The sequence below is a fragment of the Stegostoma tigrinum genome, chromosome 18, assembly GCF_030684315.1.
Source record: "Stegostoma tigrinum isolate sSteTig4 chromosome 18, sSteTig4.hap1, whole genome shotgun sequence".
Taxonomy (NCBI): Eukaryota; Metazoa; Chordata; class Chondrichthyes; order Orectolobiformes; family Stegostomatidae; genus Stegostoma; species Stegostoma tigrinum.
Window position 1 is genome coordinate 8,147,378 of NC_081371.1, and position 24,019 is coordinate 8,171,396.

The 24,019-nt window shown below is 42.9% G+C and overlaps 1 protein-coding gene across 21 annotated transcripts in view; it reads left to right on the forward strand.

Moving 5' to 3' along the window:
* Positions 1-24,019, forward strand: part of nrcama (neuronal cell adhesion molecule a) — a 357,355-nt gene that overhangs the window by 223,608 nt on the left and 109,728 nt on the right. For 19 of the 21 annotated variants that reach the window (XM_059652297.1, XM_059652299.1, XM_059652290.1 and 16 more), the window contains one exon: positions 22,982-23,150. In XM_059652297.1, coding sequence (XP_059508280.1) covers positions 23,057-23,150 — 94 coding nt within the window. In that variant the 5' untranslated portion in view covers positions 22,982-23,056. Of the gene's footprint in view, positions 1-3,072; positions 3,230-5,600; positions 5,663-22,981; positions 23,151-24,019 lie in introns of those variants that run through there. The other 2 variants (XM_059652289.1, XM_059652295.1) reach the window with 2 other exon arrangements.

Consider the following 24,019-nt stretch of genomic DNA (forward strand, 5'->3'; position numbering starts at 1 on the left):
CAGATAATGTCCTGCAAAATCCAGGTCTAAATGGCATTGTGATCTATCATTACTATAAGCTGGGATGACTTGATTTTTTTTCCATTTTAGTCATTTTGTTACCTGAGGTCACTAAATCTTGTTTCAACATAGTCGATGAATACTGACTGTTTCACAGGTTTCTCATTCAATCACCAGTTTTCATGCTTGAGTTGAATTTATTGATGATTTGATCATGCAGATATTTACAACCATGCCAAATTACTCCCTTCTCCTGTTGGCTGCTTGTGAACTTTTTAGCAGATGTCATTGGTTAGGGCTTCTGAAGAAGGTGCATTGCAGACTCGAAATGTTAACTCTGTGTCTGACTTTACTGATGCTGCCAGACCTGCTGAGTTTCTCCAGTGCTTTCTGTTTTTATATTAGTGGGAGGCTGCCTCGTTTCCTTGCCCACATCCTGTATCCTAAGTGTGCTGATTCCCAACTTTAGAGACCCAACTGCTTGAGATCAAGTTTTGGAGGTGGATCGGTGGCTCAGTGGCTAGCACTGCAGCTTAACAGCGCCAGGATCCTGGGATTGGTTCCACCCTCGGTCGACTGTATGCCGTTTGCACATTCTCCCCGTGTCTGTGTGGGTTTCCTCGGGGTTCTACAGTTTCCTTCCATGGTTCAGAGATGTGCAGGCTCTGTGGATTGCCCGTGCTGAATTGCGTTGTAACGTCCAGGGAAGTGCAGACTGCATGGGTTAGCCAAGGGGAATGCAGGGCTATAGGGTAGGACGGTGGGTCTGGGTGGGATGGTCTTTAGAGGGTTAGTGTGGAGTGTGGACTCCAAGAGCCAAAGGGCCTGCATCAGTACCGTAGGGATTCTAGGATTCCATGATCAGATCTATTCACAGTGTATATAAGGGCTGAAGTTGGGATTCTCTTGCCCTTTATGTGCCTTTATACTTCTCATTTCCAGGATGTTGTATTTTCGCCATTTCATTGACAGACAAATGTTGCATAGTTGATGTCATTGTTGTTGTGCAGACCACAGTATTCTTGATTGTGATGATATATAATTTTTTTTTGTATCTTTTGACACCAGCCATTCAGTCATTGAAGCATGTCACTTCAAAACATATCCATTGAGTACACCATCACAGTGCTGCAAAGCCTACACTACATTGGTCTATCAGGTCGCAAAGGAAAAGAATTGAGAAATACCTGGTTGAGGTGCCAGGCGTGCCATTTGTGTTCGAAGATGCCAGGCTCAGATTGGTGACCAGCTATGAATTCTGAATTGGAAAACTGAATTGGTATTTGGGCAATAAGTGTTTCTTGCGCATCCTTGGTTTCCCTGAGAAGATAGTTCCCTCAACTGTTTGCGATGCTGATGCATCATTGATGAAAGAACAGTGGTAGTTGACTTACTGACATATGTGGGTAGCTTAGAGCTAAGAACCCATGATGTTGCTCTATTGAGACTTTGGGGTTGGGAAGGCAAGACAGAAGTAAGGAGGTGGAGTTAACACAGTACATTCAGTACAAAGTACATTGCAATGTTAGAGGGGTGACAATGAATTCTAAGGCCAGGATGTTAAGTTTCCTGTTTGTTTTTGTGCCAGGGGCCATCCAGGCAATGGGTGAATGCCAACACATTCCAGACTTCAGCCTTTTAAGTGTTTGCTGAAGGTGAAGCAATGATAGCCTATTCCAAAGTCCTCAGTCTCCATACTGCTCCAGCTTCTACCCAGCTACATCTGTCCCAGCTTCTGGTCGATAGTGATCCTTGACTCCTCACCTCTGCTTCGGTAATTGTCATGTTTTGGATATTAAGAACAAGGTGGTTGGGCTTTGGTTTGTTGGAGACAGTCACTGCTCCTCTCCTGTGTAGGTCTCAAGTTGCTTGTTTCTTTTCGGTTGAAGCCTGGAAGTCGGTGCGGTATTGTAAACTGGCATAGGCTGCTGCATTCACAGAAGTATTGTGTGCAGGAACTAAAGGACCCTACCCCCGTTGCCATACAGAAAAGAAAAACCTAAGCCTTTCATTTCCATCATGTTTTTTATGACCTCAGGATCTCCAAGGGCTTTGGGGGAACTTTTGAAGTGCAGGCTGTGTTTTAATGGAGGGGATGCCATCTGTATTGTGCAGAGCAAACTCTCCAGAAGAAAGCAGACAGTGAAATTATCAGTTTTTAGTGATGTTAATTGACAGATGAATAATGAACTGGGCACTAGGGATAACTCCCCTGCATTTGCTTTGCAATCGTACTGTTCCCAGTTAGAATGGTTGAGCCTCCCATCTAAAGCAGAGATGACAGTGCAGCCCTCCCTGATTAGAGTCTTCTCCTAAGTTTTATACTCATGTCACTGAAGTAGTTTCATAGATCATAGAATCCCTCCAGTGTGGAAACAGGACACTCAGCCTGTTGAGTCCACACTGATCCTCTGAAGAGCATCCTACCTAACCCCACCCTCTGTACCCTATCCCTGCAACCCTGTGCATTCCTTGTGGCTAATCCACCGAGCCCGCACATCCCTGAATACTATTGGCAATTTAGTATGGCCAGTCCACCTCACCTGCACATCTTTGCGCTTTGGGAGGAAACCGGAGCACCTGGAGGAAATGCACGCAGACACGGGCAGAATGAGCAACCTCCACATGGACAGTGATCCAAGGGTGGAATCGAACCTGGGTCCCTGGTGCTGTGAAGCAGCAGTGCTAACCACTGAGCCACCGTTTACAGTTTGCAGTCTATGATCTTGTGACTGAGATGTTGGAGTGCTGTCAGTTGAGCCACAATTGAAACGAGCACTGGAATCGACCTGAAAACAGCCTTCAGCCCTCGGGATTTGTGGAGAGGGAATAATGCATGGATTACATTTGACTGCAGCTGCAAACAAACAGAGCAGCTGCTTTTGGAAAGCTCTGTGATATGCAGCAATTGGGTACCTAAACAGTGCAGCCTTGACTGGGAGGGGCAGACTAATGTCTGATCAATGAAGATGAATTGCGATGTGTCATCATGGGGGATAATCATGAAGTGGGAGGGGGTCGGTGTTGGAAGGGAAATGGGAAGGGAATCACATGGCTTTATTTGTTCCAAAGCTCGGAGAACAGATCAGATTGCTTCTGGATGTGTTAGTGCCGGCAGCCTGTGTTACCAGCAACAGAACCAGCTTAAATGGGATCACGACTGCACACGATGCTCAATTTCAGAGCGGAAAGCATCAGAATTCCCTGATAAAGCAGGACAATAGCAGTGGTGAGTTTTTAAAAATGTTGGTCCTTTTGAAAAGAAAATAGATATATGTTGGTGAATTATTGTTTGTGGTGTTCCTGTGAGTATCTGTGAAAGTTCTCACCCACCCTTTGCACGCTGATGTTTTAAAATGTTTGCACTGTTTTTAAAATTGGACTCAATTGAAAAATGATCTTAGTTATTTCACTGAGTTGGCCTCAGTGAAGAGCAACTCTTCATTAATCTACTGCAAAAGGGAAGAAAAAACCTAAAGAACTGCCGATGTTGGGAATCTGGAACAAAATTAGAACTTGCTCAGCAGCAGGTCTGGCAGCATTTGTGGAAAGAAAGCAGAAATAATTTTTCACGTCCAGGGACCCTTCCTTAGAAGCTAACTTCAGAATCTGCTGCATTTGAGATTGAGCTGGAGGAGCTAACCCTTGAATTGCCCCTGTTTAAATCACAATGTGTAACTTATCTCTGAGAACCCTGTGTGGCACGGTGGTTCAGTGGTTAGCACCACTGCCTCTCAGTGCCAGGGACCTGGGTTCAATTCTGTCCTTGCGCCACTGTCTGTGTGGAGTTTGCACATCCTCCTTGCGTCTGTGTGAGCCCAAAGACGTGCAGGCTAGGTGATTGGCCATGCAAATTGCTCCTAGCGTTCAGGGATGGGCAGGTTAGGTGGGTTAGCCATGGAAAATGCAGAGTTACAGGGAGTATTGTTGGGGGTGGGATGTTCTTCGACAAATCAGCACAGACTCGTTGGGCGGAGTGGCCTGATCCTATGAATAGGACATCAATAAACACCTGAGCTGCTGAAACATCATTTGACCGACCCCAGGATGGGCACTCCATCTGCGAATTGAGGATTTCAGGTTGTTTCCTTTAGTCACCCGACTTTCTTTCAGTTCTAACCTCTGATGTGCCCACCCACCCATTCCTTCAATGTTGATGACCACATCCGCAGCTGTGAAGGTGCTGAGCTCTGGAGTTATACCGGTGGGTGTAATTTTAAGGTGAGAGGAGAATGATTTAAAAGGGACCTGAGGGCCAACTTTTTCCACACACGCATTGGTTCACATGTGGAATTAACTGCCAGAGGAAGTGATAGGTGAGGTACAGTTATGACCCTTAAAGGACATTTGGACATGTACATGTGTAGGAAAGGTTTAGAGCGATATGGGCCAAACGCAGGCAAATGGGACTAGTTTAGTTCCGGAGACTCGGTTAGCATGGGCAAGTTGACCCAAGGGTCCGTTTCAGTGTTGTATGACTTGACACATTTCTGCCGCTCCAGCTCGCTTTCCTCCTTTTAAGATGCTCCTTAGAACTTACCTGGTAAGCCAGGCTTTAGTCCACTCGTCCTGTCATCTCCTTGATGGGCAGTTTGACCTCTAATGCTCTTCTGTAGTGTCCCATGCATCTTACTGCATGAAAGACACTCTATAAATGCATCTTGTTTTCCTGAAGTCATGCTGCTGGATAGCCTGAGGTTCAGTGGGCCTGCAAAGTTCTGACTGGCACTGCCGACTGCTTGCTAGCAATGCCCACCAGGCTGAAGAAGCTGCCTCTTCACCTTTTAATTCATTGTTTTGGCTAGTGCCATGTCCCCTTCAACAAATGGAAGATGCGAGTGTCCAGCCTCTTTCCAATCAAATTGGAAAATAAGGCCATTAAGCTAAAACGAGGGAATCTGTTTCATTTGGCTGCAGGTGACAATTTTGCCTTGACGGTAAGATGAAGATGGAACTTGCGTGTTTACTAAATGTACAAAAGCCCAACAGCAGCAGTTGAACACATGCAGCTCCAATCCAGATCGATGTGTCAACAAGATTGATGCTTTCTAGAAAATAACCAGTCGAGGATGCACTGTAAAAGCTGCGACTATTGCAAGGGCATGTTAAAAGCAGAAAACCGACTTTAATGGAGAAGGGACTATGCCCAGAAGGCATTTTTGTTTACTGCTGGTTAAACCTGTGCTTCCAGAGATGCCATTTGTCTGAGTTTCCAGATAAAATCAGAAAGGAGAAAATTATGATTTTGAGTGGGGAGGAGCTGGGTTATTTATAAAGGAGGAAAAAACTCAATGACACCCTCTATGCTGTCGTGTTCTGTCATTCTAACATAAGGCAAACACCACATTACCAGGTTTAGTGTGTCTAATAGGATCTCAGAAATGAATGAGTGTTTTATTAGGAGTAGCGTGCTGTCAGCAGAATGGAGAGATATATCTGACACTGTTGTTAAATGCTGCAGATAGCGATAGACTGTTGGCTCTAGGCTCCCTGTATCTCTGGACAACGAAGCTGCTTCTAATTAGCCGCTGAAAGCCTCGGTGTCTCAGCTGTCATAGATTTACTGTCACAAGTCTCTTACCCAGCTGAGGCACCTCAGTACTCCAGTTGTGTTGCTTTGCCAGGGATAATGTTAGTTATCTCTTTGTTGCAAACTGTACTGGTGAGTAAAATGTGCTCCTCTTGGAGGCTACTACAGGTGCAGTAGGTCTCAAGTTCTCGTCTTTGAGCTGTTTTACGTCTGAAGTTGGCAATATCTTTGTAATTTTAGTAAGCATGGTCGAATTACTAAGAACTATTAACACTAGAATCAAATCTATTGAGAGATTTGTTCAGCATTCAATTGTTAAGATCTTGACAGCTCTGAGCATGTGAATTGTGGATGTTTGACAGACTGTTGGATGAGGGCTATCTTTTCAATCATTTTTCTGTTTTGTTATGGTGAGGTAAAGGAATGGACTTGTGTTGTCAACAGATTTAGCAAATGTGTGACTGGTAGCTGTATAAACTTGCCGATTTTCAGCAGGAGCTGCTCGGTATTGTATTGTCGACAGGGTCCCATTCCATCATTTCAATTCGAGATAAGTGATAGCCTGCAATTTTTGTGTTGTATTTCGGATGGCATCTGCTTATTTCAAGCCTTTTGTTTATGGATCTTGTGTGAATTGAAGAACGCAATGTCTGTGTGGGGAACTGATGTCTTTGCATTTCAGGCAACCGGTTTCAACACACAGACTGTATTTGAATTTAAGCCACTGCGTGATGCATTCATTCTGTGAAACTGCTCATCTGAAAGCTTTTGTTAGCTCCAGACATAAAAATACTGAATGGGTTGAGCATTTTTGGGTTAGAAAGAAAAAGTTAAAGGTTACTGAGGAATGGCCAGGACTGTGGGTTGAGATCACAGTCAGATCAGCGATTGGCACAGATTTGAGAGGCAGTGTGAAATGTCTTTTTCATTGACTTGTTTTGTTTTTCTTCATTAGTGGAACAGACTTGTATTCATTTCCATGTCAGAATGCAGAGTAACGCTTCGTCTACATTGTCCCATCAAATTCTGCAAGGTCTGTTAACACATCTGGATGCACTGTCATGTTCCTGTTACAGTATCTCAACTCGATGATGTTCAGAGATGGATACGGTCCTAAACTTGAACATTTATGCCTCCATCCAATTATCGAGGTCTGCTGTAACAAGGGAGTTTGGGGGAGGGGTGCAGTGGCGTAATGCTAATGCCACTTGACTGCTAAGCTACATTAATCTGGAGCAGAATGCCAGTGGCATGGTGACTGCAGGCACACCTGTTCCCTCCGTCACTGTGGCACACATCGGATTAGTCTTCCTGGGAGTCAACCCAAGGAAAGCGACGGGCCCGGGTGGTGTCCCTGTCCAAGTACTCAGATCCTGTGGGGACCAACCGGCGGAGGTATTCACCGACCTCTTCAACCTCCCCCTCCCACAAGCTGCAGTCCCCACCTACTTCAAGAAGACCATTATCCTCCCCGTACCCAGGAAAACACAAGCAGTGCGCCTTAATGAATTCCACCCAGTGGCTCTGACTTCAACAAGCAAGAAGTGCTTTGAGAGGCTGGTCATGGCCCACATCAACTCCAGTCTCCCAACCTGCCTCAATCTCCTATGGTTTACCTACTGACACAACATAGCCACAAAGGATGCCATATCCCTAGCTCTGCACTCATCCCTGGACATCTGGGCAACAAAGACACCTACATCAGACTCGTGTTCATTGACTACAGCTCCGCCTTCAACACCAATATCCCCTCCAGACCGATCTCAAAACTGCATGTCCTTGGTCTGAGCTCCACCCTCTGCACCTGGGCCCTCAGCTTTCTGACCCACTGACTGCAATCCGTGAGGGTAGGTAACTGTACCTCCTCCACAATAACACTCCACACTGGGCCCCCCAGGGATACGCCCTCAGCCCCCTGCTGTACTCACTGTACACCCACGACGGAGTTGCCAACTTCTGAATGAATGCCAACTACAGGTTCACTGACGACATCACCATGGTAGGATAGATATCTAACAACAACGAGTCAGAAGACAGAGGGAGATAAAGGGCTTGGTGACATGGTTCAGTGAGAACAACATCTTTCTGAATGTCAGCAAAACTAAAGAACTGATCATTGTCTTCAGAAAGAAAGGAGGCGAACACGCCCCCATCGACATCAATGGAGCTGAGGTTGAGAGGTTGGAGAGCATCATGTTCCTTGGAATGATGATAACTGACAACCTGTTCTGGACTTCCTACATGGATGCAGCACTCAAGAAGACACAACAATGCCTCTTCTTCCTCAGGCGGATCAGGAAATTTGGCATGTCCATAAGGTCCCTCACCAACTTCTAGAGACGCACCATCGAAATCATCCTGTCCAGGTGCATAACAGCCTGGGGTGGCAACTGCTCTGCCCAGGACTGTAAGAAACTACAGAAAGTGGTGTGCACAGCCCAGACCATCATGGAAGCCAGCCTTCCATCCATGGACTCCATTTTCATGGCTCGCTGCCACAGAAAGGCTGCCAATATCTTCAAAGACCCATCATACATGGTAATGCTCTCCTATAAAATCTTCACCTGGGACAGAAGATGAATGGACTGTCTAGCCTCAAATAATCCTGATCTTGCTCACATTGTACAGGGTGTGCACTAGCCGAGATCAATGTAACCTGTTTTGCTTCTATCTAAGTCTTTTTGATCTGTGCATCCTTTGCTCACTGTGATCTGCCTGTACTGTTCATAAACACGTACTCCGACAAATGTGACAATCAATCAATAATCCTCTGTGGTCATGGGTTCAAACCCCATCATGGCAGGTTGTGGAATTTGAATTTAGTCAACAATGTGAAATTAAAAGCGAGTCCAGGAAGTCAGTGTGTTATTGTGAAAACTTATCTCGTTCACAGGTACCCTTTAGCAAAAGAAATCTCTATGTGCTCCTGAGATGCTGCTTGGCCTGCTGTGTTCATCCAGCCTCACATTTGATTATCTATGCTGACCTGGTTTGGCTGACATGTGACTCCAGACCTGTAACAACTGCCCTGTGAAATGGCCTGGCAAAACATTTAGCCCAATGAAGGACAACAAATCCTGGAATTATGTACAACACCTATGTTCGATGAAAGAATTAAAGAAGGTGCATTTTGGCAATAAATGTTCTGGTACCAATTTGGATAACTTTGACCTAGTGGGCCCAGAATATGATTTCAGGCTCAAGATCAACTCTTGGTTTTGACTGTGCACAGTGAAATCTTTCGACACTTGAAATATTATGACACACTAGTGACAAGTGAGATTTCTCAAGCCAACAAGTAACTGGAAAGACGAGTCGATGTTGTTGCTGATAATCTCCATTGAGGCTGATATTTCCATTGCAAAACTGAGAGTGCTGCGCTTTGATAGACGGCATCTTTCAGATGAGGCAAATATCTAAGGTCCTGTCTACTCCCTCCAGTGGATGTCAGAAACCATGGAACTGTCAAAAAGCAGATTAAATCTCTCTGTCATGGTGTATCCCTCAACCTGCATCATTTCAAATACATTATCTCATCACTACCACATGACTGCCCCCCCTGCTTTGTGTAAATTGGTCACTTTTTTTCTCGACAGCACAGCAGTTTATATACTTGACAAAGCATTTAATTGGCCGCGAAGTGTTTTGAGATGACTTTGCATGGTGAACGGTGCTATTTCAATGCAAGTCTTACTTTGTTGGTGTTTGACATGGAAAGGTGGCCAGGGTAAAGAGACAGACCTGACTGGAACTGAATCCAGCCTCTGATTCTCTATTTGATCACAAATACGACGCAATTCTAAATCATTGGATGTTAGGCTTTTAATTATCCTTTTTTTGGTGGGGTTTAATGCTGGGATTCTGAAGTTAATTATCCTCAGTCTAATTGTGTATGTGTGTGTGTCTGTGTGTGTGTGGGTGGCACGTGGTAACAGACCAGTGGGCTACAATGATGACTGCGTCGGTAAATAAATTATTTTCGTTTGAAGGCAAATGTAATTGTTTCTAGATTGTGCAAAGTAAGTTTAATCATACCTGTGTATGAAACTGCACATTGGTTGGAAGAAGGAAGTGCACTGTGTATGAGGGAAGTGTTGAACAGCGATGTTCTACTCAGAAGGATAACAGAATCAAACTGTCAAAGATAGTTTATATAACACCCTACACAGTCTTGCCAAGTGCTTCAAAATCCAAGTAGTGCTTTCGAAGTGTTGTGATGTCAGGAAACATGACAACCAGGAAGCCAATATGTGCATAGCAATGTCCCCAAAACAGCAATGTGATAATCACTAGATAATCTGTTATTGTGGTGTTAGTTGGAGGATAAATATTGAACAGGATGTTGCAGAGAACTTCCCCACTCTACTTCATAATAATTGTGTCCAATAATTTAAGAAAGATCAGAGTTAATGTTTCAAGCCCAGTGACTCGGTCACCAGGCTCACAATGTTAACTTGGAATTTTTCTTCACAGGTGCTGCCAGATCTGATGACCTTTTCCAGAAACTTCTTTTTTTTGTTTCTGATTTACAGCATCCGCAGTTCTTTTGGTTTTTATTACTGGTACTAGGAGATGTATTTCAAATTTTTTGGCTTGCTTACATTATAGTAATTCATTTTGAATGGTGGTGTAAATTGAGTCTGGACAGTCTTTCCGAAACGGATACCCTGTTCTTTCAATCTGAATTCAACGTGTCATGGTATGAAAGAAAAAATCAAGGGCTTTGAGGCAGTTTTCAGAAAGTTGTATTGCTGAGAGCTGTGATTACGGGTGGACATTAACTGTTCAAAAGTAGTTTAGACAAGAATCCACAGTCAAACCAGTGAATAGTTGCAGCCAGGTCCATTTCCTTAATCGGGATGTTGTTTGTTTGATCAGGAAGGAGGCAGTGCCATGGGTATATTTGAGCATCAAAACAGTGCAAAGAAATCCATTAAGTGCCCAGGAACACTGAGGAAATAGTGACCGTTGCCTCATTAGATGTACATTGAAAACAAACAAAGGAGGAGAAAAATCCAAGCTAAAAGTTTTAAGAATGAAAATTAGTGGCTTAAAGCAGTAGACCTTCAAGTAATACACTGTAAGAAATCCTGATTAAACAAACCAACAGTAGTAGTATTTTAATACAAATCAGTATTAGAGGTAAAACATATTTCAACTGGATGTCGAAGCACAGCATGTTTTCTGTGAATGTATCAAGGGGTTCAAACCAAAAGAAGCTTTTGATAAATAAGCAGTAAAAGAAGCAAGAGGTGCTTGATGACAAAGCAGAAATGCAAAATGCTTTGGATGCTGGAAATCTTACAGAATGCTAGAACTGTTACGAAGGTTTGGAAGTGTGTTTGTGGGGGCAGAGAGAGACAGCTGGGTGTTTGGAGTGGGTGCAGGGCTGGTCTTACACATTGGTAACCTTTCACCAGAGCTGGGAAAAACTGGAGATACACAGTACTAAGTCAGACCGAGAAAAAGTGAGAGGGGAGGATAGAAGGCAATTCTGTGTCTGTCAAGAGAGACTAATTGTCCAAACAAATGAAACGGAAACAGAGGGGGATGGTAATTAGACGAGGAAAGAGATAAGCGGTGGGTCTCTGTGGTGGTGTACATGGGAATCACAGCATCACTATTAACAACAGCCATCAGGACCAGTGGAGGCAAAGGTTGTGACCTCAAATTGTTGATCTCAATGTTACATTCAAAACAGATAATTGAAAGATGGGATACTCTCTCTCAAGTTTACACTGAATTTCTTTGGAGCCACGCAGGATGATAACGACAGAGTGGTGCCCAGAGCTTTAAATTACTGGTATCTGGCAGGTCAAGCCATGCTTAGAGGCTGAGTGAAGGTATTTCTTAATGTGGTTGCATTGTGTGTGCGTGTGTGTGTGTGTGTGTGTGTGTGTTTGTGTGTGTGTGTGTGGCTGGAAAATAAAAACACGTTTGCCACCACTTCTCATCTTAGCCTCAGCATGACAGTTCACGAGAAATCACAATGTAAAGTGGGAAATGACACGTTTACGCTGTTTGAGAAAAGCATGCTGTCTCGTTTTGCAAGTGAGCTCTGATTTGGATGGTTTGAACTTCAGAATGAAGGACAGAATGGCTGTCACCTATTTTGTTGAGTTGAAGCAGGCATCATGCGTGTCTGAAAAGAACAGGGCACTTTTGATTTTTATTTAGCTTCCAGTATGTGCAAGTGCACAACCTGCAAACTGATTTGACATTCTTAAATTGGTTTTGTGCCGCTTGGGATTGTTAGAAAACGTTATCCAGTCACAGAATCACTTCTAATGGTGGACGTGAAGTGTTTTGCGAGCCCAGGCTAATAGCGCACAGTCAGTATCTTGTCTGTTGTGAACAGTTAAATGAAGTTGGTACTTTATCCAGTTTGCCAGTCTTTGGGATATAATGTCTACATGCCGTATGGGTGAGGTATCTCAAAAGCTTTAGCAATTGGTGAAGCGAACTGTTCCACTACTACTGCTACGCAATAGCAACACAAGCGGGGTCTGTTGCCAATAGGATACAGCTATCAAGCGAAGAGAATGCTTTGCCTGCCACACACATGATTAATGTGATCAATGAATTTCGTTGTGATGCTTTGTATGTTTCCCTTGTTTCATCTGAGCAAAATAGACGGCAACTGTTCTCCAGTTCATCCCTCGGGATAACGTCGGAACAACTGAGTCAACCTGCTCTTTTAAATTTAAGTGAAGTTTGGCTGTTAACTGCCGGGTATCATCTCCAGAAGGACGCCCCTCTGCCAATCAGAGCCCTCTTGCAACCAGTCGACGCACTCTGCTCATACAGTATAAAGAAGTTGTTTCCCTTTCCACTGTCGTCCTTGTGAATTGCACTGGTGAGTGCAGGGTGGACAACTTAGACTCCTTTTTAACAATACTCAAGTCCTGTACATCCAAGCATCAATCTGTATATGGTCTTGCCAGTGTAACGCGTCTGATATTGTGAATAGCAAAATTGAAAGAAGCACAACCAAATTGCTGTTTTGCCCCAGAAAACCTCTTTGGACGTCTGTTAAATAATAGGTATTGTACGTCCTGTGCTCGCATGGGAAGATGCGGTGTAAATGAGAGAGGGCATTGAGGGACGATTGTGGGATAGGCCAAGATTTTCCTGGATTGGCAATTGTTGCCACTTACTGAGTGCTCAAAATGACAGTGAGTAAAAGCAAAATGGTAGATTGCAGTTTAAACTGTAATCTCACTGTGATCTATTGCTGCGAATAAAGCAGGCAAGCTGGCTCAACCATGACTCACAAAATAACTTAGGGATAATATTAGATACAAAGAGGAGGCATGTAAGATTGTTAGAAAAAAAGAACAGGAAGCCTGAAAGTTGGCAGCAATTTAGAATTCAACATATGGTAAAATATATTCTTCAGGAGGGGTTAATCGACAATCTTAAATTGGTTGCCAGCAGAGCTGATACCACTCAGGATTGTTTTGCAAATGCCATCCAATCGCAGAATGACTTTTAATGTTCGGAACAACTGAATGAAGATGCTGTTTTGTTTAATCTGCCAACCTTTAGGTCATGTGGCCCACATATCACTCTGATAACAGAAAATAGAGTATGAGAGTAAGCCAGCAAAGAACATAAAAGTTGACTGTGAAGGCTTCAATGTATGTGTGTGAATTGAAAATGAAAAGTAGAGACAATTGTTAGAAATGGGGGGAATTCAAATGAGAAGCAAAGAAATGGGAAAAGATTTGAACACGTGTTTTGATTTTGTCCTCACAAAAGACAGCACTGATCACCGTACAGAAAAGTTAAGTAACGAAGGACCTAACGGGAGGCAGGAATTGAGGAGGAAATCAGTCTTCATAAGGAAATAGTATGAGATAAATTCATGTGGCTAAAGGCTGATTAAATCCCCAGGGCCTGATCTTGCATGGTACCTGGAGATATCGGATACATTGGTGGTCATCTTCCAAAATTCTAAAGCCTCTGGAACAGTTCACACAGATTGGAGTGCAGCAAATATTAAATCCACTGTTCAAACAAAGCTGAAAAGAGAAAAAGACAGAATTGCAGACCAGTTAGCCTCACATCATTTATGAGGCTAGAGTCTGTTGTAAAAGGTGTGATAACATAAAATTTGCACAGTATTAATGAGATTATACAAAGTCGGCATGGCTTTATGAAAGGCAAATCATGCTTAATTAATCCACTGGACGTATTCTGAGTAACCAGGAGAGTAGACAAAGGGAGAACTGGAGAATTTGAAGTATTTGGATTTTCTGAGGGCTTTTGATAAAGTCCCTCATACGAGATTAGTGGACAGCATTGAAGCACATGGGAAAGGGGGAAGTGTACTGGTTTGAAAATTGGGTGCCAGACGGGAAAAACAGAGAGTGGAAATAAATGGGGCCTTTCTTCCAGGTGGAAGATAGTGATTGTTGGTGTTCTGTAGAGAGAGCAGAGCTTGGAGCCCAGCGATCCTTGGCATCTGTAAGTGACCTGGATGACGGAAACATATGCAATATTCACAAGTTTGCTGATGAAATAAAACTGTGTGGCACTGGGAGGAGATGCAAGGAGTTGCAGGTGATCCAGAAAAATTCCAGAATATGTGGGCAAACACATGACAGATTCAGTATAACGTGGATAAATGCAATGTTATATACTTGTGTGTGAAATACGGAATAATATTTAAATGATGATTATATTGGGAAGTATGTATGCACAAAGGTTGTCCTTGAACACCAGTCAATGAAAGCAACCAGGCAGGAACAGCAAGCATTTACGAAGGCAAATGGTATATTGGCCTTCACTGCAAAAGGATTTGAGTACAGCAGAAGAATATCTTATTACTGTGATACAAAAACATTGGTGAGGATTTAAGAGTGGTTACACTCGGCACAGAGGACGTGCAGAGAAAGGTTGCTAGGGTGATACAACGATAGCCAAATTGTTGAATGGGACGAGATTAGTTCAATTAAGAGAAGTTTAGATTGAAAAGCCTGAAATTCTCACAGGGCTGGACAGACTACGGGATTCGAGGAGAATGTTGGTTGAGGAATCTGGAACAAGAAGTCCTATTCTTAAGGTAGCGGGCAGGCCATTCAGGACTGAGATGAGACATGGCTTAGAGGGCAGTTGACCTATGAAATTCGTGACCATAAAAAACTGTGGTGCTGAATCACCGAGTGCGTTCACGTAGGAGATTGATCATTTTTAGTAGATATTCAAGGGGTGTGGAGAGAAATTGGAAGATGGTATTGAGTTAAAGATCAAAAGTCCAAATGGTGTACTCCTGCTTCCAGCTTCAATGTTTACATTTGAGCACAAGATATGTCAACAACTCACACCTCCAGACAGGAAGGCAAGTGTGCCAAACGCTTTTCCCCCCTTGATGATCGATTGATATGCACAGGATATAACCAGTAGTACAGATACAGGGAGAACCAGTGGATTTGATATGTTTGGATTTGCTGATGGCTTTGTGGTTCGAGTCTGAATGTTAACTATTTGCTAGCATATAACCAGCTGATGACTGTTAAAAGAGTACACATGCAATCAAAAGGAAGTTGCCATTAGTTTGCCTGAAAAATATTAAGGTCACTGTAAGCACTTGACAGTTAAGCCGCTTTTCACTGATGGCATGATTGTGAGTAGCAGTGACACCGTTACGGTGTGCTGTACAGGGATTTCACAGCTGCACATGGAAGCTAGCTTTACAAACAGAATATTGGCTCTCCTCAAGCAGCAGTACTCCCCAAGTGTTTCTGTCTCAGACTTCTTTCCAGCTTGACAGTTCATGTTCCCAAGATTTCAGATTAGTTTATCAGCCAGCACACATTTTGCAGCAATTAGATCGGCAAGTCAACATCAAACAGTTCCTTTCGGATGCGTGCTCGTGCACTAATCTGCATTATACATTCCCCGTTTGAGATAGCTGGGGCTTCTCTCACAAGTAATTGCTCATAAATGAATTGCCTTCCTAATGTGGTTTACTTTAGATAAAGTGAATCGTGTGAACTTCCCACAAATAAACTCCGTGGCTGCTTCAGAGCAGTGTTCAAGAGGATTACAAGCATCTCCCTGACAGCTGAGGGGATAAAGGCACCCTGTGATGCTGTTTGTAAGCTGCACACTCCCAGGTTGGGGCCTTAGGGCTGCACTTAGTATGCAGCTGCAAGCTTGAAGTTCATCCTCATTTGTAGCCTCCTGTGGTTCCTGTATGATGGAACATCAGGGAGGACAAGGGTGCACCCTCATGATCACACAAACTGTAAACAGAATCGGACGCTCAAGAGAGGAAAGCCTGTCTCCGTTTTAAAGGCGATCTCCAACCGTTTTGTTTTTCAGTAGACTGAGGCTGGATTGGTTAGAGTTGTTTAAGCCACTTGGTCAGAGAGGGCAAGCTGTAGGGAAAACGTGGGGGAATGCAAATCTAGAGTCCGTGAATACAAGATGTTCCCTTCAGCAAACTTTTTATTAGCTGGCACCTATGGGACCAGGAGTATGCTGGTTGATCAAATATTTCAGATAATCACACATTAAATCCTGACCTAGCAAAACTGCAGGACGTCAACATCCTTATGTAAAGACATTGATTTTAGGAGGTGCGTTAATGTAAGTTATAGAAAAGTAATGCAGTGTACCCATCACTGTTGTACTTTATTTACAGCCTAGATACTCAGACACAGTAACATTTGAGGATTATAATTTTTGCCAGTTTATCGAGAGTGCTGGTTGATGACTTGGAGATGGTAAGGACCGCAGATGCTGGAAGCGAGAGTCAATAATTGTGGAGCTGGAAAAGTACGGCAGCATCTGAGGAGCAAGGAAGTCAACATTTTGGGCTGAAACCCTTTGTCAGGTTGAGGTGCCACTTTAAAGCAATGTTCTATCATATCCAACAAGGAGACATTTCCTTCACTCAGACTCTGGTCAAAATGGGGAACTAACTGCCAGAGGAAATGATTGAGGCAAATAGGAGGGATTCTTTCAAAAGGGTTGTAGATTTGTACACGAGATGAAAATAAACAAAATGATATGCTGAAAGACTGACGTGAGGTAAATGGAATATTAAGAATCCAAAAGTAAACTAGTCAGGCCCAAAGGCTCCATTCTGGGCAGTACATGATATATATTTCTCTGTGTCGGTCTCATCAATGTGCTAAGCCCATGTACTGCCTGTGAGATGTGATATGAGGTACTGCGGATTCACAAAATCCTGACTAACTCTCGTTTTCTACTTTGTTCAACCTTAATTGTTCCTTGTGGAAAATATTACCCTTCATCTTGGTATCTTGCAAATTTAAAAAAAAGTTTCCTTTTGCTGTGTTGCCAAACTATTCACATTCCATCTGTGAGAAGAATTTACTAAATTGTTGAGCAGTAAAGGACTAGGCACCAGTCAAGCCTGTCCCATAACCACGTTGGAACAAACTAAGAGAATTTTAATGAATTCTGAGTATTTTTTCACTTTTATCCTTTCAAGGTGTTAAAAATTAATTACTGGCAAATGGATTGACTCTGTTGCACATAAGCCAAAACCTTTCCTGCCTTCTGTACACTCTGATATCAAAATCAGCTGTGAGCCTGTTTTGCAATCTGCTCATCATTGTAGTGAATCCACACTTGCTGCTTGAGCAGACAACCTCTGCCAAAGATTGATAACTCGATGCTAAAATAAAATCCGCTTGCCATCTCCTTGTTTGGTAGACAGGCCTTTAATCACTAAAGGAGTGCAAGGTTCTGGGGAAAAGGCAGAAAAGTGGAGCTGAAGATTAGCAGGTCAGCCACAATCTCAATGATTGATGGAGCGCACTCAGTGGGCAGAAGTGTCTCGTAATACTTCGTGTCTTATGGTTTGCTAAAAGATGCTGCAGCGAAGGGGATGAACGTGACTCTACTAAAGAGAAACGATCGGGCTCATTCAGCTAATTACTGTCTATCTACCAATTGGAGCCTTTCAGAAGCAATTTTGACTGAGGCAAAGAGCCATACCACTGATACATAAGTTGGGGGTGGATGAGTAGAGGCAGGCCGGTTAGGTGTAGCCAACATCTGTTATGGAGCAAATCAAACCAAAAATTTAAAAGATAGTGTAGACCTTAGCTTTCTCTTATTTTAAAGTAAGTGTAAGGGTTTACGTTCTAGATGCAATTCGATTGGTCAAACTACCTGTAATTAAAATATAACAAAAGAAAGAAGTAATTGGAATAACTTAACTGGAAACCTTAACAGAATAACAGATACGCTCACTGTTATTAATTAACTGTTCCAACTTAGCAACATCCCTTAAACACACCCAAATTCAGAAAATGGATTGTCTCATGTGCAACTCCAGTGCCAGAAAGAGATCCCCCAGTTATTGGCTGTAACAGAGAGAAGAGTACAAGATTTCTTCCACTTCTTCAAGACCCCAGTGGCATCTGCTGAAAACTAAAACTAAAGATCTTGATTCTGAGGGAAAAAATCGACATACAGCTTGTGCCATTATATTACCACACCCATTCAGGCTGCTTCTACTATTCCAACTTTAAAAAAACCCAAAGCCTCTCTAGCTGTTTACTCTCGTGGCTCTAGTAGATGGCTTGTCACCTCTGCCCTAAAACCTCTCTTCAAGAAAAAGGACAAAATACACTCTTAAAGCCACAGTACCATCATACACCATGGCTATGGTCAAAATGCACCAAGCCAACCAAAGCTAACAGATTTGGTACGTCACACCTCTTAAAAAGCTGTACAGCTTCTACTGAAATCTTTAAGCATGTGGCATCAAGGGACAATGGACACACATCCAGGAAATCTCATTCCCGAGGCTGAGCCAGACTGCAGGTCAAAACACAGGGCCAATAAAACAGCATAATATCTCAACAAGGATAGCGTTAAAATGGCACATGAATACAAACACCTTGAGTTGAGAGTCAGCCAAGTGAAAGGTAGCTTGATGACCAAGCTTCCTATATTGCTAATTTCACATACCGTGTTGATATTATAAGGTGTTTGGAAGCTTTTTGAATTATTCCTGTTGTATGACCTAAATGGTAGGGTCACTCAAATAAAAGCTAAAATCGACATACAGCTTGTGCCATTATATTACCACTAGAGGCCCTGAGACACATGTACCTCACCAAATGGCATTCCCTTGGAACAATCAGATAAACCCGTCTCACAGTCTATAACAGGTCACCAATCCCATGCGTTGGTAGAATTGCATTGCTGTCAACACACAAGATCAACTTGGCATTCGAAAATTGTGTGTTTGGTAGCTATCAAGAGACCCGCCTTGGTAAGTTACAATTATTATCAAGTCTTGGGACAGTCACAATTCATGAGATTCAAACCACACCAACTTGTGGAAGGTGACAAAATTGAGTCGAGGATGTGAGTTTGAGGGAGATACAAGCCAGGTAGCAGGACGATTGTGTCTGACATGCTGAGTATATTATCTAAACAGCACTAAAACCAAGACCTATCTCTTGATCCACAAGTTGATGCTCTAGACAAGAAAGATGAAGACATTCTCTAGCTTAATCAATCACACTTTGGCCAGAACAGCGTGAACAGTTACAATTGGCAACTGCTGAAGAGTTGCAAAAGATTATTATCCAGATGACCTGACAATGTTCTAGAAGTTCCTGTGCAGGTTCATTCATTTTTGTAAAGAAGAGGGAATTCGGTGTGTTGTCAATAATAATTTACAAAGGAAAACAAGTCCTCATCTGAAAAGCATTATGCCAAGATCTCAGGCCCATATTTGCACCTTGGGATACGTGTAATAAATGCTGGCATACGAATCTGTGTGCCGGCCAGAATGAATTGGGATATTCAGTGACCTGGGAATGTATGTGAAACATGCCGTGCATGTCAACCCTTGGATGAAAGTAGGAACAAACTGATTTCCAGTCCTTGGAAACGTTTACGTCCCTGTGGCAAATTACTTCTGTCAATTTCCTATCGTTCATCAACTTCAGCAGCTTAATGTGTATGGTCCTGATTGGCACACTATTTTTAGGTTTTTGTTTTAAATAGGAATATCTCAATAGACTGTAATATAAACATAAACCCTTTCCTGGCGTGTGGACTGAGCATGGAGTGACCCATGTGCATTCTGACCCCACTCTCCATGCTCAAAATGTCTAGAAGGTGTATAGTATGCATTGTCAAATCAGTGATCATCATGGTTTGTGCAATAAAGCAAGATTTTTGTGTTGCATTGCTGTATTTCCACACAAGGCCATTAAAGAAGGAATTACCATTCCCAGCATAACACAAGGCAAGTGCAAATGACTTTGCCCAGCACCCAACTGTCTAACTATTCCAAGACACAGGACATTGTTTCTCAAAGGCAGAACAGAAGGCAGATACATGACAAGTGAGCAGTGAGAGAAGTCCAGTAAATGCACACTGAAAAGAGAGAATGAGAGGTCACAATAGGAACACTTTGATTCCAGCAAAAATCTCTCTAACGCTCAACTAGCCTCGCTCACGAAACGTTTTGATTCATCATGGTGCCACATTGTAGAGGAACAGAAAGCAGCTCAGCTCAATGTTCAACACATCAAACATGCAAAACTGCACAAGCTGATGATGTTGAGTGACAGCAAGATATAACTGTATCTCTCCACATGACTAAATGATCAGCAGATCAGGAGGAATTGTTGTCAAACCTCTGCAGCATTATAAATGAAGTTTGTGATTTCAGTCTTTGAAACCCTGTTTTAGCTGTATGTATGACCTGTCTGTGTACAGCCATGAATATCTCTCTGGGCGAAGCTTTTATCTTTGAAAAAGGAGGGATGTTGTGTTATATCTAAGAGCCAATATATGAGTGTGCCTTTAAGAAATACCGTAAGTCAGTATGTCTTTAAGACATGACATCATCATGATCACAGCCTGTGACTTGAGGCCATAAAGATCTCATAATCCATTGTAAACTGGGGTCAATTTGCAGCTTTTGGAAGCATGCTTCTGTGCATAATTTACTTTCTCAGCTTTAGCCTAGGCATATGCTCCTGTGGAATATATAATTTGTATATAATGATTAACGGTAATGTCTGCTTGATTCTTCAATATCCTAATATCCCCCTGTGGTTTTTTTTTATAGGTGATCATGTAATTACTGCTGCACCAGTTAAAATATCCTGCTGGAGGCAAAAAAAAAGACATCTTAAGATGCCCATTCCCTTTGGCTTTGACCACCTCCTCCATCATTCAATTTCTCCTGTCTTTGCTACTATCTCACAGACTCCTTTCATCCTTATCTGACACACCCTTTGCTCAGAACCAATTCCATCTTGAACATTTCCTACTAGGAAATAGTAAGGACTGCAGATTCTGGAAGCTAATGTCAAAAAATGTGTAGCTGGAAAGGCACACGAATCAGAGAGGGAAGTCACCATTTCAGGTCAGAGCTCTTCACCAGGACTAGGAAGGGGGAGGTATTTTTCTTCTTCAGGACTGGACTTCCCTCCCCTTCCCAAGTCCTGAAGAAAAAAAATCCGTCCTCCCCCACAGCTGCCCCATCTTCCCACTCACCTATCTGCTCTCCCTCTCACTGACCAACCACAGTAACCCCTTACCTGTATCACCAGCTTCAAGATCTCTCCAGCCCCAACCCCTCTATCTTCTGACTTACCTGTCCACTCCATCTTTCCCACTGACCAACCACAAATAATCCCCCACCTACCTCCACCTCACCGACCCTCCCCTCCACCCCAACTCCTTCCCTCTGTTTATTTCTGGGTTTCCCTCATCCTTTCCAGTTCTGAAGAAGGGTTCCGACCTGAAACTTTGACTTTCCTGCTTCTTGCATGTTGTCTGACTAGCTGCGCTTTTCCAACTTCACATGTTTTTGACTGAAAACTTTTCCAAGTTCTGATGAAATGTCACACTGTTTCTCTCTCCACAGATGCTACTTGATGTACTGTACATAGAGTCATACAACACAGAAACAAATCCTTTGGCCCAACCAGCCCTTACTAACCATAATCCTAAATGAAACTTATCTCTCCAAACCATTCTTATTCATGTACTCTGCTAAATGTCTTGTAAACGTGGTATATGTACTCGCATTCACCACTTGCTCTGCAAGTTTTCATTTCACACACAAACCATGCTCTGTGTTAAAAGAAAATTTCCTGCCATGTCTTTTTGAAATCTTTCTCCTCTCACCTTAAAAATGTTCCCCCTAGTCTTGAAATCCCGCATCCTAGGGAAGAGACACCTGTCACTCACCTTATCTGTAACCCTCATGATTTTATAAACCTCTATCAGATCACCCTTCAACTTCCTACACTCCAGTGAAAAATGTCCCAGCTTATCCAGCCTCTCCTTATAACTCAAACTCTCCCTTCCCAGCAACATCCTGGTAAATGTTTTCTGAACCCTCTCCTACTGAATAGCATTGTTCCCATAACCGGTTGACCAGTCTAGGTACGGTATTCCAGAAGAGGCCTCACCAAAGTTCTGTCCAACCTCAACATGGTCGCCCGACTCCTGTACTCTGACCAATGAAGTCAGTAGTGCCAAATACCTTGTAAACCTGTGACTCCACTTTCAATGAACTCTGAATTTACACCCTAGGCCTCTTTGTTAGGCAACACTACTTCCGGGGCGCTAGTCCTGCCCTGGTTTTCCTTCTCCAATTTTCTTCCATTTTTCCCCATGGCCGTGTCTTGTTGACTTTGCTCGGAGCATTTTGGACATCTTCTCCCCTCTGTGCCTTCATTAACACCCATTTGACATCTCAGTCACTCCTTCACCACTGTTCACAACCTCTGCCTTTGGTTCTGAGCACTGTCACAATCAGTTTCCCTCATTTTTCTCCCCCTCTATCTATAACATAAAAAACCCAGAATTTTCAGCGCCTTTCAGTTGTAAACTAGATTTAGATCAGACATAGAACATAGAACATTACAGCACAGTACAGGCCCTTCGGCCCTCGATGTTGTGCCGACCTGTCATACCGATCTCAAGCCCATCTAACCTACACTATTCCGTGTACGTCCATATGCTTGTCCAATGACGACTTAAATGTACCTAAAGTTGGCGAATCTATTACCGTTGCAGGCAAAGCGTTCCATTCCCTTACTACTCTCTGAGTAAAGAAACTACCTCTGACATCTGTCCTATATCTTTCACCCCTCAATTTAAAGCTATGCCCCCTCATACTCGCCGTCACCATCCTAGGAAAAAGGCTCTCCCTATCCACCCTATCTAACCCTCTGATTATTTTATATGTTTCGTATACTTTCTGTCTCTCTGCCCAAGTTTCCTGATTTGCTAATTTCCTCCAGCACATTTCTGCATGTCCTGTTTTTGTTTCCTATTTTTAGTATGCACAGTTGCTTGCATTCTGCCTGGGGAAAGTGAATTTTGCTTGACAACATTCATTCTGCAACACAGTTTACAATCTTTTCAAGCAATCATCATTGTGTAACATCAGTCATAACTTGCAATCCTTTATTGTTTCAGCTCTGTGCACAGCAACGGATTCCCAGGGTGCTGAAGGGACTGATTTCCAGCATTCCTACACTTGGAGATTAGAAAATGCCAGGAGGGAAGACACACCGAGCATGCAGAAGCACTTCAGTCCTTCTACTCTTGATACACCTTGGTACGGCGTTGGATGTGCCCCTTGATTGTGAGTCAAAATCCAGTTCATCATTGATTATTCTCAATATCCTATTGAAATTCTGTAATGGAAATAGTAGTGACCCTTATGGATTAGTGGCACGGTGCATCTCTTCAGGATAATACAGTCACACATAATAGAAAGATGTGAGGTCAGCTTTTGGTGAACACGTTCTGGTGTCTGAACAATACCTACCTATAATAATGTGGAAGTCAGTCAACAATTTGCAGTGAGAAGAGACACAATGACTAGCTGATTTATGATATTCTGCACCATTAGCTTCACAAAAGCACAGTGATTTACATGATGCAATTATAATTGCCCCTTCATTTCCCATTGAGCGCACCACAACTATTTAAGTTGGTAATTAAAATAGGCAGTACCCTTTGCCACAATGTTAATTTTTAATTTCGGATCATCAACATCCCTTGGCCAGAAGTAAGAAGACCATAAGTGCGGAGTTGCATTCCTACAGCGTTTGCATCATTTAAAGAGATATTAGAAAAGCCAACTTCCTTCAGACCATGTGCTGCTATCCAACAGTATGTCAGCAATTTCTCCCTAGCTTGTATCCAGATGATAACCTCTGCAAATTAAGAAACAATCTTTGCAGATGCTTTGGAGCAGATAGAAGTGCTTTGGGGAACATGGATTGAACTGGTTTGTGGTTGGAACCGAGTGCCACTTTCCTTCTCCCTAACAAGAATTGATTAAATTGTTTTGAAGTGGAAACAAGACATTTTCCTTTCTCTATTTGAGAGCCGAGTCATTCACTTTGTGTTTGTGCCCTGGATGGAAATACTGTTGGTTGTCGTTGCTTCTTAAGATATTCTCCGAAATCTGTCTTGCTGGCATCATAGTACTGGTGTTGCTGTCAC